The sequence below is a fragment of the Plutella xylostella genome, chromosome 17 (assembly GCF_932276165.1).
Source record: "Plutella xylostella chromosome 17, ilPluXylo3.1, whole genome shotgun sequence".
NCBI classification, from domain to species: Eukaryota; Metazoa; Arthropoda; class Insecta; order Lepidoptera; family Plutellidae; genus Plutella; species Plutella xylostella.
In genome coordinates, this window is record NC_063997.1 from 9,485,022 (window position 1) to 9,500,721 (window position 15,700).

At 37.6% G+C, this 15,700-nt stretch overlaps 1 protein-coding gene across 2 annotated transcripts in view; it reads left to right on the plus strand.

The window, feature by feature from the left end:
• The window catches only part of LOC105380215 (thrombospondin type-1 domain-containing protein 7A), a 57,488-nt gene that overhangs the window by 19,702 nt on the left and 22,086 nt on the right, over positions 1 to 15,700 (plus strand). For both annotated transcript variants that reach the window (XM_048626701.1, XM_048626702.1), the window contains exon 2: positions 1,979 to 2,071. In XM_048626701.1, coding sequence (XP_048482658.1) covers positions 1,981 to 2,071 — 91 coding nt within the window. In that variant the 5' untranslated portion in view covers positions 1,979 to 1,980. The remainder of the gene's footprint in view (positions 1 to 1,978; positions 2,072 to 15,700) is intronic.

Genomic DNA, 15,700 nt, shown 5'->3' on the forward strand with positions numbered 1-15,700 from the left:
GCGCGCGTGCAACCGGAAACTCGTGCTCTGAGTCTCTGACACAGTGCCCGAGGAAAGTTATCTAGATGGCGGCAGTGTCGTGAAAAAGGTGACTTTGACGTGAGATAAAAAAGGCTTAGCTCAGTTAATAGGGATGGCCCCATTGTTCGCTCGGCTGGGTGGCACAATGCAAAACGATGTTGGGAAATTGTTGGAAAGATTCCCGGCCTGACTTCAACGGATAGGCTTTGTGGAAAAGTTCCTCCTGTTATACTTCCTTTGTTGGAAGACTTTCTATAACCTAGGAGTATGTTTATGACATGAGTTGATTATTAGCTTTCAAGCGGAGGTAGTATGCATCGGCAAAAGCACGATTATGCTCAATGCATTTGCATTATAATACAAAATCTGTATGGAATAGGAACAAAATAAAAATAACTTGAAGTTATAACTTATACAAATAAAAGAGCTGACAGAACTTTTTATCACTGAACCAGATAGACAGACTTCAATACAAACATAATAGGTAACTTCCAAACAAACATAACAGTGTGTTGTTTCTAAAAGCCTACTTGACACCTTTGATGGCCGAAGCTTGACACGGACAAATTTTCAACGAGCGCGTTGTTCTCTTGAATGAATCACCCGAAAGCCGATACGTCCTAACGAGTGACGGCGACGACGCGCCCGGACGTGGCCTGATATTCCACGTGACACGTTGTCATACCCTCGTTGCGGTGATTGCCTCGCCGGGAGTCGATCCTGCGACGCCGCGGACGCTGATTGCGATTCTTATCTGAAAATGTGAGGGTTTATTAGCTGTTTACTAACTAAAAGGTTAGTTTTGGGAACTATATTTGGGACGCAAAAGTATGCAGATGATCCGTCGGTAAAATATAATATGTATATGTGTGCCACCCGAGAGCAAACAGCTTGATTCTGAGACCCATGGCTGGAAGATATTGCATAGGTATGGCACTTACTACGATATGCGTATATTAGTGGAATATAATATGTTCCTATACTTTTCCCCAATACAATTTTCACTTCTCATATTTTGTACATAAAATATTACCTACGTTTGGTTCATTTCCGACTTCACAAAATACAATATCCTGATGTTAAAGTTGAAACTCCCAGTTGGCAATGTAATAAGGACAACATCCACCGTTTGCCAGTGCCCGCGGCGGCCATACCGATTTTAATTTCCCGCGAGGAAGCTCAATCATATCTGTTTTTTATTCTACTCGAAGTATCGTCAATAAAGAAGCCTAGGGAGACACATTTATTATGCCAATTCTTCTGCAATATCTTCACCTTGTGTGCGATTATGCGCATACTAATGTCTTCTTATGAGCAGGCAATAAGGAAGATAAATGTTAATTAGGACATTCCTAGTATGCTTTCTCGGCGTTTTTGTGAGATATATTTTGTTACTTCGAATAATATGCGGTTTCATTAGCAGACAGACTTTACGGATGTGGTTAGCCAAGCTCTAAACCAGGTAGCGTGAGCGTGTACATAATACAAAGGGATATGTGAGTGTAGAAGGAGCCTTAACTGTAATGAGAATAGGAAGTACAATATCGTAGCCGTTCATTATCAAAACTACATCGTCAATACATTGTTACTGTCACTGATATAAAAGACTCACCCTGTATAAGCTACCTATCACCCTGCTACATATCTATGAGCTTGCTCATAAATAAGCCGGCTTTACCATTCGTATGCTATTCTACTAATCCTTATTAATTATCATTATTCATACCAAGTGATAGTTCAATTCCCAATGATGTCGATTTTGAAGTCAGAGTCAAAACCTTGATTTATTTAATTTAAAATTCGTCTCTTTTAGTGTAAATTTCCCTTCAATCTTTTTTAGTTAGTACCTAAATGATATTTTTAGCTATAATTTTTTTTCTTTTAACAGCGTTAAAATTAGATTTTTTGCCTTTTAAGAAAATTTAACTATAGCCTAACCATACCTGGTTGTCCGCAGCGATGACGTGGCGCGTGTGGGTGCTCCTGGCCGTGGCATGCCTCGCCGCCGCCGACGAGGCCAGCGACCCCGAAGGGCTGCGGGAGACACCAGGTCAGTACTCCATCATCAGAGTAGAGTTACCAATACCGACACATTAGTAATTAACAATCATTTAGATTATCACAGCGGTAATACCACTACCGACACTAATAGTGAGAGCAGGCGCGCGCTGTTGATGGCATCATGTCGGTCGTGGCGATGTGGCCGCGGTGCCGCAGCCGCGTCACGCGTGGCGGCGTTGCCGTCGCGATGTGGTCGTATTACACAGGTGGTCGATAACAACGGCAAAATGAGGTACGTGTCAAAGTCAAAGTCAATTTTTTTTATTCATCGTACAAATATAAAATTTTCTGATGAACGTCAATTTTTACAAATTACCTACTCTCCGTTCGGATAAGGGGGGGCTCTTTCTGTCTAAGGAGAAGAAGTGTAAATTGTATTATTCATTTTCCATACTAAATATACACCCGACCACATGGCGTCGTTGGGGTGTGGTTGTGGCTGTGGTATGGTTGTGGTTCGTGTGAATTGACCCTAAGCAGCGTGGCGAGCAACCCACCGACACATTAAGGTACTGACCAACGTTACGAGGTGTAATGTAACATCTTACACAGCGAGCATTCGTGCAGTCAGTACGTCATGTTACGGGTAACCAGCGAGCAACGAGCTGATTTTTGAACCTATTGTTGCGTAATATGCTCGCTGGGAACAGCTCTCGTTGCTCGTCAGGTCCATACAAGTTACTTCAGATTTGATAAGTGAGCATTGCTAATATTTGGTTATGGTTGTAGCGACACATGTTATAGTCACGTTTTGCAATGTCAGCTTTCTAGTAGCTTCCAGTAGCGAACAATGCGCAGACGCTAGTCGTCTCGCGCCCGTCACTTAGCTCACACACTGAAAATGTAATTGGTTACTATGTGTATAATCTCAGTAAATAGTTTGGCCTCAAGAATCCTGCATTCGTCATTTACCATCAACCCCATAGCCACCTCCATATACCCTAAACTGGTGACCCCGACAATCTGAACACGCAACCTTCGGAAGAAACCTTCGGAAGAAAGTACCAGAAACGATGGAGTCAGCACGGCGATGACGCGGCGCAGCATGGAACGGCGTGGACGAGACGGCTCCCCCAGCAGGGCCATGGGGTAACAGGCGACAACATAACAAGAAATTGGAACATTATCTACTGGAAGTATACCTACATCACCCCTTCGCACATTTTGGTTACGCAACAAAGAAGAAATTAGCGTATCGAAGCATCTCAAGTCAGGACCTGGACCAGCGGAACACATATAGAAGGTACGATTGCGCGTTCACGACGGCAGGTCAACGGGCGGTAATCGGCGCTTCTGGAGTATGCAAGTTTTTGTACTGTTTTCCTCGCTGCGAGGCTGCCGAGATGGAGCATAGTGGACTGGTCACCCACGCGGAGGCTCACTCGAGGGTCCTCATGGAAGTTCCCGCCAGGATGGACGAGAGGTGCTAAGAAAGAAGCTATTTTTAGATCGGAAATTGCCACATAGTTCAATCACACACGAAGTCGGATTCGTAGAACCGAGGTAGCAGCGTTCATCTTGCACGGTCAGCGGAATGTGATAAGCGCGTCGCGAGTGAACAAAGTGCTACTTAGTTATACCGAGTGGTTATTGTGTGAGATTTATAAGTTTGATTTGTTAATTTTCTATCAGTATTGAAATGTAATTTTGTGATTTCTGTTTTGTTTGATATTGTATGTTTCAAGTTTAAAGCTCCGTAAGAGAGGCTTTTGTAACTTACGTATTATGAAGTATTATCTTTAAAATTTTTGACAAAAATTTTGAAAAACGGGGGAAGTGATGTAGCGACACATGTTATAGTCACGTTTTGCAATGTCAGCTATCTAGTAGCTTCCAGTAGCGAACAATGCGCAGACGCTAGTCGTCTCGCGCCCGCCACTTAGATAACACACTTCAGTAATGTAATTTGGTTATCATGTAGTAAATTCAGTAAATAGTTTGGCCTCAAGAAATCCTGCATTCGTCATTTACCACAACCTCACCATCACCTCATTATACCCTAAATGGTAATATGGTTTTGTCTCCTTCAGATGATGTACTTAGGCCTCTTCCAAAGCATGCCATTGGATGCGATCTATAGCTTTCCTTTGCGTTTCAAACACGTATAAACTTACTTACAACTTTACGAGAGATTGCTACTTAAATTACAAATCTGACAAGGCATTATACGTCGCTTTCCTTGGCCGCCCGCCATACGATGAAAATAGTAAAAAAGTCAAGCTATTGGCGGGAGCGGCAGCGACGGCAATAAATCACAAAACTTACAAAGTGATACAGCTGCGCCAACTTCTTGTGCACTTCATAAAGTGCACGTTGTCCTATCGCATATTAAATATGAATATTTTTATGATAACTCTAGAAATTCGTTTCAGTTTCATATGAGTACGAACTCAAACTGCAAATAAACGAGATATAAAACCTTTTTAATGAATTGGGGACTCAATTCAACTTTTTTTACAATATTTTCAAGCAGTTTGTTGAATGAGCATAAATAAAATGATGCACTTTAACTCACTCGCTGTAGCAGAAAAGGTTTTCTCGCTAACGTAGTAATTAGTATTCGTAGCAAGCTCGTAGCAGCTTCGTAGCGCTACGGTGAAGCGTAGCGCGCAGCAAACCGTGTTAGTTCACTGTAGCACGTGTACAGATTTATTTCTGAGGCAATTATGATTTCCTAGTATTACCGCTGGGAATCAATTTCTGAACTTTAATTACCTTTATCTTCGTTATAACGCTGCTTGTTTAATTAATACTGAAGTATGATTTTATAGAAAAGCTGTTGAATTTGATTCGAATGCATGTTAAATACATATTTATAACGTCTATTTCGTTTTAAATATAACAAAGAGCATTTCATGGAATATTTTCGGCTGTGTGTTGTGGTACTTGCGGTGGACAACAATGCCTACAACCTACATGTGTACTGCCGCCGGGACGCGCGACACATTTATACATGCGTCTGTTAACATTTATGTCAATAATATAAGCCAGATTCTAGCAAAAAACATCGCGACTTCTGTTCCTGAAATAGCCGTGTAAGTGGAATCATATTGGGAGCGTTCCCGGGAATCGAATAAGATAATTTATTCCATCAGTCGGTTGTGCCGGTGCTGATTTGATTCGATTTTCTCTCCCCTGCCATTATAGGACGAAGCAGAGTGTAAATGTTATATTTTAACCTCAGGAAATTCAATTTAATCCATACTGTAGTTATGTCTGTTGCAGTGGACGAAACGACAATACAAAATACAGTAAACTAAATGGAATACTAATATAGTTTATTTTATTATAAGTAAGTAAAAGACATCTCTCCCAGACAGTCACAGTTAAGAAAACCGGCCAAGTGCGAGTCGGGCTCGCGCACAAAGGGTTCCGTAGCAGCAAAATTACAGTTAAATCAACCTATCTCAAAAACTATAAGAGATACTTTGATCAAACCAAAAATCGTTGAAAGAGTTAATTAGCATGCATCACCTCTATTTTTTTTAGAATTTTATACCCCGTAGTTATAAAAATAGAGGGGGGGGGGACATACTTTTTACGACTTTGAGAGCTGATATCTCAAAAACCGTTCACTTTAAGAAAAATGTTTTTTAGAAAACTTTATATCATTTTAAAAGACCTTTCCATTGATACCCCACACGGGTATGTACATCGAAAAAAAAAATTTCATCCCTCAGTTACATGTATGGGGGGCCCCACCCCCAATTCTTTTTTTTACTATTTAGTGTCATATTTTTGTAGCGGTTCATACAACACATATTCCCATCAAATTTCATCACTGTAGTACTTATAGTTTCCGAGTAAATCGGCTGTGACAGACGGACAGACGGACAGACGGACAGACGGACAGACGGACAGACGGACATGACGAAACTATAAGGGTTCCGTTTTTGCCATTTTGGCTACGGAACCCTAAAAAGGGTATAGTGTGAAATGTATAAATCTTTTAAAAAAAAACAGTCTAAATCACATAGCTGCACTTAAACCGAAAATAACATGATTTTTATATAATGAATAGACCCCTGAACATTGGGCACCCGCGTAACACCTTCTATAATAATCATATAGAGAAAGATAGGGCGGTGTGGCAACCCTAATAAATTATCACTTACCGTACAACTGGTAGGTGTAGATAGGTAGCAGCACCCACGCAAGGCAATTAGTAAGTTTAACGAGATACCTGCGAGCCGATTACTAATATATTTGTGGGTAGTTCCCCGGAAACGGAACGTAAATAGCTCGGAAGAGGTTGCGGTCGATTGTAAATTAACATGGCGGAAGTTAACGTTATAACTAATGGTGTATGTCTATGGTATTCTTTTTTAAGTATGTACAGGAGTTTTCAATAAATGGGCGTTTTACTTATGACGCTCTTGTTCGCTTTTTGGGAAATCTATAGGCATAAATTAATTAAAAAATACAAAGTAATACTATTCTACAAACAATGGAAAAACAGAAATGTAGTTAATTGTATTATCCACTTTAAAACGGCGTGTTTTAACGGTTGCCTCTGTTTGTACCAGTATTTTCTCCACTACGTTGTGTCCAAAAATTTCATTTTAAGAAAGAAAGCTGTTCATGACGCGATGCCGGGAAAATGCCACCGGAAACCGGAAATGAAGAGCGACCGCCCTGACACCTGGCGGGCGTTGCTCGCAAAGATGCTACGTACCTAATAAATAAAATTCTATGGAAAAATTCGAGCTAATGTTTCACATGTTACGTAAAATTCCAGTAAATGTATGTTGGTATTTTTTCAGATTGTCAGAATAACATAAATTAAAAACACAAAATGGTAGCGATTCTGAAAACACAATACACTACACCTTTTTCTGAAAACACACTATAGTGCCACAAACTTCCGGTGAGAGCGAACTAAATTGGTCCATATAATCTATGTCAATATGAAATTCATTAGTACAGTAAGTAATGAGGTATGGACCAATTTAGTTCGCTCTCACCGGAACAGATAAGTTTGTGGCACTATACCTACTTTTATAATAAAAAGGACATCCATTTGCTAAAACAAAGAGACAAAGACAAGGAGCTCAAAAAACCGTCATATTATCATATTACAACGTCGTTTTGACAACAGCTGTCATGTTCGTTAGGAAGGTTATTTATAGCAACGGCAGCCAATTTCACGTGTTGAGATGAGAGGAGGAGGTATTGTGGAGACACTCAGCAGTCAAAATCGGTTTATTTTCGGGTGTAAAGTGCCCTTTCTAACGATGATTTTGGGATTAAAGCTTCAAATGAACAGGTATTTTATACTTCAAAAATTCTGTTCTATAAGGTCCATTTACAAAAAAGTTTTAAATATAAGCCACACTCTAACTGAGTCTTAGGTACCATGGCAACCGCGGAAGAAGATTAGACCTTTCCGGCTACTCACCAGTTTTATAAAAAATATACGAGATAAAAATTGTAGTATTCACTGATCCTTGTCTTAAGGCAAACTTACCTACAGTAGAGTTATGGTGAAATAAGAAATTACAGGGTTTCTACCAAATAATCGCAATAAAAAACTATTCCTATTGTAATTAATCGAACTTCAGATTTGCAGCCTAGAAAGTTTATACCATACCATAATAAACACTTCACATACTTCATGCACTATAAAATTAACCATTAACAAAATTTTAAATATTCCACATCGCTTTAAAAACAAACACCAATAACATCGAAGCGTTTAAAGCGAACAATAAACGAATTTAAAAGGTTCCTTACCCCCATTGTATTAACATCTATGTAGCCTGCGATGAACATTAAAACGAAGGTTTATCGAGACGCTTAGGACTGTAAAACAGCAGATATAATACCGGGGAGGTTTTACTCGCCCCCGCCTCCTTCGCTCGCCCCCCCGTGATCGATCGGCTCTGTCGCCGTCGCGGGAACATCCCGAAGGCTCACCGGCTTTGCGTCCAAGCCCGGCGAGCCGATTAATTTAAAAAAATAACACTGTTATCTTATTTCCGCCTCCCGCGTGCCAATTTTCTAATTGCTTTGTTACATAGAACAACCTATGTAGCTTTTGTTATTGTTAATTAAAATTGATGGCACGCCAATGCTTTACGATGATTGATTGATCCAATGTGATTAATTATTAGGTGAATAATTGCAATGACGTGCTACGCTATTGTGGTTAGCTAAAATTCTGAAGCTACAAATATTCATCATATTTTAGCCATACGTAGCGTATTATTAAGCTGATTTATGTACAGCAAAGCTTGCTACTGTCCCCACCACGCGACCGCAGCGTGTTGCAAGATGGATGTCGCTGTAACGTGAACTAAATGGGTGAAATTCATTAGTTGTCCTCCGAGACCAGAGACGGAGTGGCCGTTTGTACCGAGACGAGACCTTGCTGCTGAAACATTCAGCTTATTTGTTAGGACTTAAACAGCTTAACTGAGATTAATGGGACCGTCTGTAACTATATCTGAGACATAAATACATCATACATTGTGTACATTATCTTCAGAACAAAAAATATTTAATCACATTCATTATAAAAAATAATATTTATGTATAAATAAAAGACTAGAGTAAATTACATGAAAATATGCTTTAAAAGTAACAAGTTATAGATAATACTAGAAGAATTTTCCGCTTCTCAATGTAGTGAAAGTTTCTTCCACGGGTCGGACATCCTGAAATCACAGCTATGTTTATTTAATGCTTATTTTCGCAAGCAGCGCACGTAAGCGTAAGCAGGATATATGGCATGGTTTTATTCCGTACATGATTTATGTCATGAGATGTCACCCTATCTGTACGTGGAACACTCAACTGGATAGTTGCATTCGTATGGCTTAAAATTTTTGCGGGGACGAATGAATTGGAATTTAAATGTTATATTTTCCACGTTTTTGTGTCGTGGAGTGCAGTCGACTGCTGTTCGACTGTAAATTTAAACTAGTTACTTAAGTATATTCCGATAGTGCATGATCGTATGATAGTAGTGACACATAATTTAGTTTACTTACACACTTTTTAACTATGTATAATCCACTAGAACAGAACTTAATTTTTAAGGAACCTGTCAGACGATACCTATGCATATTACTTATTAATTACTTACTTTTTTTCACAAAGCTGTTTGAATCTACAATAATTGATTTTCAGCCTAAATGCTCCTCTCCTCTTCTGCGCTAAAGTTGAAATACCTGCTCGAATATTACAAAAGTTACTAAAATAATTCCCCTGAAACTCGTTTAAATTTTCCCAACCAACGATTTGAAACCACTGTAGCGAGCCTGAAGTTATTTGAAACGGAATGCACCGTCATATATGGCTAGCTAGGCCGTAAAATTTGGCACTAATTCCAACTTTTATTACTAAAATAGCACACTATCAGGTTTATATCCATAATTTTTACTCTATAGTAGTCAGGTTGTCGTAAAACAGGTAGGTAGGCATTGTAAACTGAAAAGGTTCCCGCTCGTCATTTTAAAAGTTGAGAAAAATATCTGAGTACCTATGTGCAGTTCCGTTACGTATTTAAGCTTTCCTTAATAACGAGTCGCAAGCTCGCAATTGCCTTTTACATTTTGACAACACAAAGGAGTAATTTTTCAGTACATATACTTAATTTATCAGATAGATAGGTAGGAAACCAATTTCATTACATTGACGAGGTAAGTATATAATATAAATCATGTAGATACATATCTACAAACTAGCTGTAACTGCCATAAATAAATAAAAGGCACGGATAGTCTCAGAAATATATATGAAAAAGATACACAACAATAAACACACAACTTTTACCTTCGCGAAATCCCCAAACGCAGGAAACTCTATAGATACCTGAGGCAATTTCAGATCTGTTTCCATTGAAACGAAGCGGAATCAAAGAACTCGGTGGAGTAAGACATCAATGTGGAGTTGAAAAGGTATTCGGAAATAATTCTCGAGCCGGTAAGATGGAAAAGAAATAACCCGTGAATTTGCACGATGAAACTTTATATGGGGGGTTATAATGTATAGCTGCTTAAGTACATACTTACTCAGTATTTATTTTTAATACTTTCTTCATAAGTATCAGTTACGTAAGAAGTTAAGTAGCCCTTTCAGTCAAAATTCAACATACTAAACACTTGGGGGACGGAAAAAAGAGAATAAGAAAATATACAAAAGGCGTTTAAAAGTCTCGATTTTCAATTATTTAAGTATAGCGTCCCATGGTATAGGGTAGGATCATTAGTAACAGGTAGTTTCTTCATTTTAAGTCTTGTTTAAAAGTTAATTTATCTTTTATTTCGAAAACAATAGACAATAAAATATACTCGCACCTTTCTTGTGACAAATATCTGACAAACGATTGACGCCTCTCCGTTACAAAGTGAATTCCATTATTTATTTTCACTTGGAAATTTCGATTTTATCTGAGACTTAAACCTCGGAATAAATTCATATTTTTCAGTGTATTATTTCCGATACTAAATTAGTATGCTAACTACATAATCAATCATGTCATGGCATAAACACTTGCAGTGTTCAGGGTAACAAATATAAGTAACTTTTAACTACCTGACAGTTCAGTAAAAAAAAAGTTATAAGTTTTCAGAAACAAAAAGGATCATTTTAAATAATCGGACACATACAAATGACCAAGTAAGTAAATGGGCCACCGCGGCGGATAACAATGGCGGGAAATATCACCTCGCTAGAAAGGGGAGAGGTCATATTTCATTGGTTTCTTTTGTAACAATCCAATGTGAAACTGTTTCAAGTCGTTAGGGAATCATTCGATTGGACGTAATTCGGTTATTTCCTTAGCTGTTCGTATTTCTTGAGCTTTGTTGTTTCAATTTCGTATTTTATTTGTTGTCTACATATATGTATATTTTTTCTGCCTTGTAAAAAACTTTCCGAATGTTAATTTAATTTCAAATTGTAGGTATAACCCTCTGGCCTCTTACTCATCCTATTTCAGCTAACGGTTTTAAACACCCTGTATTACGCCTCCTTTCACCCGCGAGGAACATAAATGCCAACATGCCGACGTGTCAATATCACGTTTAGGTGTATGAGTCGGGAGAAAATGGCATTATTCCTCAGACGTGTTGATAAAGTTCGACAACCGTTAATAAAGGTACCTATGTTATGTTGACTGAAGTCACCTTATAAGGGCCAGATGAAAGCCTATTGTCTACAGCACATGCTGATAGTAGGTCTGTGCCTTTTTGACACTCTGGATAGCAACCTATATTTCATTTTTTGTTTTGTATATTGTTTCCAATATAATTGTTGTTGTCTCTGTGTTAAATAATTGTTTCTTCATCTTTTAGGTAGGTGCGAATGGCCATGTAGTTAGGTTCGGTAACCTATTTTATGTACCTATTTAAGCTTAAAATTGATCATTTTGTTAACAACAGAAGAAATACTAATTCAATTGGCTTAACAGCACAGTCACGTTTACAATCACTCGCTCCAAAGAGTTTCGGTTTAAAAAGCGCAAAAGGCGAATGGCAACTCTTTCAGAAGGCGTAAACATTTAAAAATATTCCATTTGAATTTGCACACAACATCTCGTGCTCGGTAGTTAAATTAAGATAACGCTCAGCGCCGTAGCGTCGGTTGATTACATTAACTGGAGCTGTATGCAAATGCGCCGCCATCTTGTGGAGAGCGGCAAAATGGAAAATGGCTGCCGTTGGCGGAAATCATACATGGTGGGCAAATCTGCAAACAACAACTATTGAATTTAATAATTATTAAGGGTCTGGAAGATAAAAGTGAACATATTTGCCCAGATGTGAAAAACCCAATAGGATATAATAAAACTTACACATTAAATTGTTTAAAGGCTAGTTTTAATTAATAGTAGCCTCTAAAATCATTAAGGATTACTACTTAAATAAACTAATTTTCGTAATCGTCATCCAACCCGCCACTTCTGGACATGGACCTTTACGATCATGAATCGATGTGAACGAGGATGAATATGCCATCTAAAAGTTTCGTTATAATACGTAGATTGGATATAGGCCCTGAGAAGGCTTAATTTTAAAAAGAAATGCTATTATTTCCCACATCTATACTAGGTACCAGAGAGGTATATAACACAAAGTATACCTACTCAGTAGTAAATTATATGTACAAGCGACAGGTCATCATAATACCTAAGTAGCGAGCAAATGGATAGAGCGCGTGCGTTTGATACATTCTGTAATTTGATCGGGTCCCTGATCGAGGCAATCAAATGCCGTAGTTCATTGGACCGCAACAGATCTAATAAAGCCCTGAGATAGTCGGAACAGAGATGGAGGCAGCTGAGGCGAAGGGTTGCAATACCTCGCATTCACTCCGATGAATATTGGTTTTCAGGAGAATATCTTAGGTAGCGGGGATCGAGTAACGATTACTGAATAGATACCTATCTTAGAATGTATAATTACTGTAGGTACTTATACTTAGTTTATGTTTAGATTGGTGTTGTAAAATTGGTACAATTCTAGTAACACCCTATAGAACATTCATGTTTATTTAAGTGTTCGCAAAGTATAATTATGACAATCGATAGAAATAAACAATACCCAACTGAAAACTTACAATAATCTTACAATACACCACACTACCTATCGTCCAGTCGATCGTTCAGCGATACATTTGAGAAAAGCCAGTACTGAAATCTTCTCACGATAAGAAAAAGAAGTGGTGAAATCTTCAGTTACGCTGGCCAGTAATCTTGATCTCGACTCGTAGTTTCGAAGTCGTTAATTATTTCGTGTCCTGCTTTAATGCTACAAGCGACCAAGTTTTTTGTAAACTCAGGCTTTTTAATTAAATGTCTAGACTGGAGAAGGAGACTAGTATTCAGATTATTTTTGCTTCGCGTGCGCGTTGCAAAATGTAAATCCTCATTCATATTTTTGGTTAAATTTGTTTTTAATTTTGAAATTATTTATGATACAATTTTATTCTACTAATGAATACTAAAAACTAACAATGGACAACATTTCAAAAAACTAAAGCTGCTACAAATCGAAAACCATTTCGAGATTTAGCTCTAAACACCACAAAAAAAATGTTTTTGTATTTTTTGGATGTATCATTTTCGAGAAAATCATAAAATAGTAAAAAAGTGCTGATGACGTCATGCATTAGGTGCGATGCATGTTGATGATCAAAGCCTATAGATTTAAAAACAAAGTAACTGTCACTTTCATTTTTGATTGACGTTGACGTTTTATCGTGACGTTGTTGTTTATTTGGGTCATTTTCATTAATTCTGTTCTGACATTTTCTGTCTATTTTCTTTATTCATTATTAAGAGATGACCTCTATATAATATGTCCCAGAGCATGCCACCGCCTACACAGCTGAAAAAATGCTTCTGCTTATTTTTTTACATGATAAGTACCTACTTTCCATCATTAGAAATATCAAGGTCATTTGAAAATGACCCATTTGTTGGTTGGCATGTAAACAAAGTTTAAATGTCACTTGTCAGTGTCATTTATGTTTTTTTTTCGAGACTCAGGCAATAGACAAAAATAAAAATGGAGCCTAATATGTGACGTCACTTCTGGTTTTAAAATAATTAACTTTAAAGTTAAAAATAACATGCAAAAATGTATGTATATACAAAATAAAAAAATACGGGTCCACTAATTTTCTATAAACTTTCCGAATAACTAATAAAAATATAGGGTAAAGAAAATGAAATGTTGTCCATTAACTATACTTCGTGAATACGGTTGATGCTAAAATACACACATATGCCGCTTGTATACACCAATAAAATCATCAATCAAAAAGTACCTAACTTATTATTTCATATTTCGAATTTTATGATTTACGGCCATACCCATAAAACAGTAGAATGTTAGAAATCCCTTTTGAATAATCTGGGGATACACACGGGCAATTGACATTTTTTTAAATTGGATTTTCATTTTAATATGAAAATGTTTTATTAATGAATTTAGTTATTTGATAGGTTTTACTTGTGTTGTGTAGATGCAAATTTCAGAAAATGCACATCATGTACCGTAGGGCGAACTTAGGTACTTTATAGTGCCACAAACTTATCTGTTCCGGTGAGAGCGAACTAAATTGGTCCATACCTCATTACTTACTGTACTAATGAATTTCATATTGACATAGATTATATGGACCAATTTAGTTCGCTCTCACCGGAACAGATAAGTTTGTGGCACTATAGAAATTATTGGCTAGCCAGTTATTCAGTTATTCAATAGTTCTTCAGCTGTTTCTCAGTAAAAGTAACAACCATTCAACCATAATAAACTTACAATCTTTTACGTTTCGTTGTGAACCGGAGGGTAACTACTTACTGAATAGGAGTGTTATAAGTTACCTACATGTATTACTAAATACAATTACTACATACAATCTTGTTTAATTTCAAATGTACCAGAATACATCAGTACTACGCTGAATTCCGTATTTTCCACATCTCTAATACGTCTGGATGTTCCGACGACAGGATAAGGATTACGTGTCTGTTATATTCGCTTCTATATGCCTCCTATACATATACATATATATACACAGGGATATACTCCTGTATATCCCTGCTCCTTATATACCAACAAGACTTATGTACTAACTTGATCCATGTCATATTGCAAACCGTATGATTATGCGGAGTCTGCTTTGTATTGAGAGAATAGAAGGCATTACGCAGTCATCACAGGAACTATAAATTATACCAGGTTCAACTGGTACAGTGGATGACACGTCATATGGGGCATTTGCAGTATGATTGATGCGGATAAAAGTGTGATTCCGTTCGCAAGTCTTCCTTAAGGTTCAATCCAAGGCCAAATATGAATACCTACTATATGTTATGTAGTTCATGACTCCAGCAGTTCGAACCAAGTCTTTACTCGCTAATGATAAATGGATGCGACAACGACACAACCCACAGCCCAAAGTCATGAGCACAAGTAATGTAGATATCATGCCCTAATGATTATGGCACAAATGTCGTTTCGTGCCGTAATTTAATGAAGCCCTAATGAAACCCGACAAACGAGGGTAATTCTGTTCATTAACTTCCGTTTAAATTTACTTTTTTCCCTCACAGACGTCGGATTCGACATCCGCTCCGAAGGTAATTATTTTCAGTTTACTTACTTACAGTCTTTTTTTCACGACCTCTTCTCAAATTGGAATGAGTTAAAGTTTCTTTTAGGAATTCCTTTTGTGATAGCTGTAAAGTTATTGAAACCAGCACATAATCATTCTTTTAAACGAATTAGTTATATTGTATGAAGCACTAAATCTATAGTTTTAGGTATAGTAGGTAAATACTTTACGTAGGTTTTATTAGTCCTCCAGTTTTAACATCACCATCGCTGGTCCTGACGTACGCACATTTTGACATTTCAGGACCCTCACTAAGATACGCATCTCTCAAAGGACTTAAGTCACCATTTTTCTTTTGTTCTCTGTAAAGTCTCGAGATAGATCTATGCGAATGAAGACAGAGTTTTTCAGGGGGAAAGTTGGACAGTTTGGGGTCAAGAGTTCTTGAAAATAATTTATGCCAAGGGGCTATTGAGTATATTTGAATAATTCCCTGCTGATCACTGAAATTCCAGCAAATCGACGCAGTTATTGGTAAGTAAGTATATAT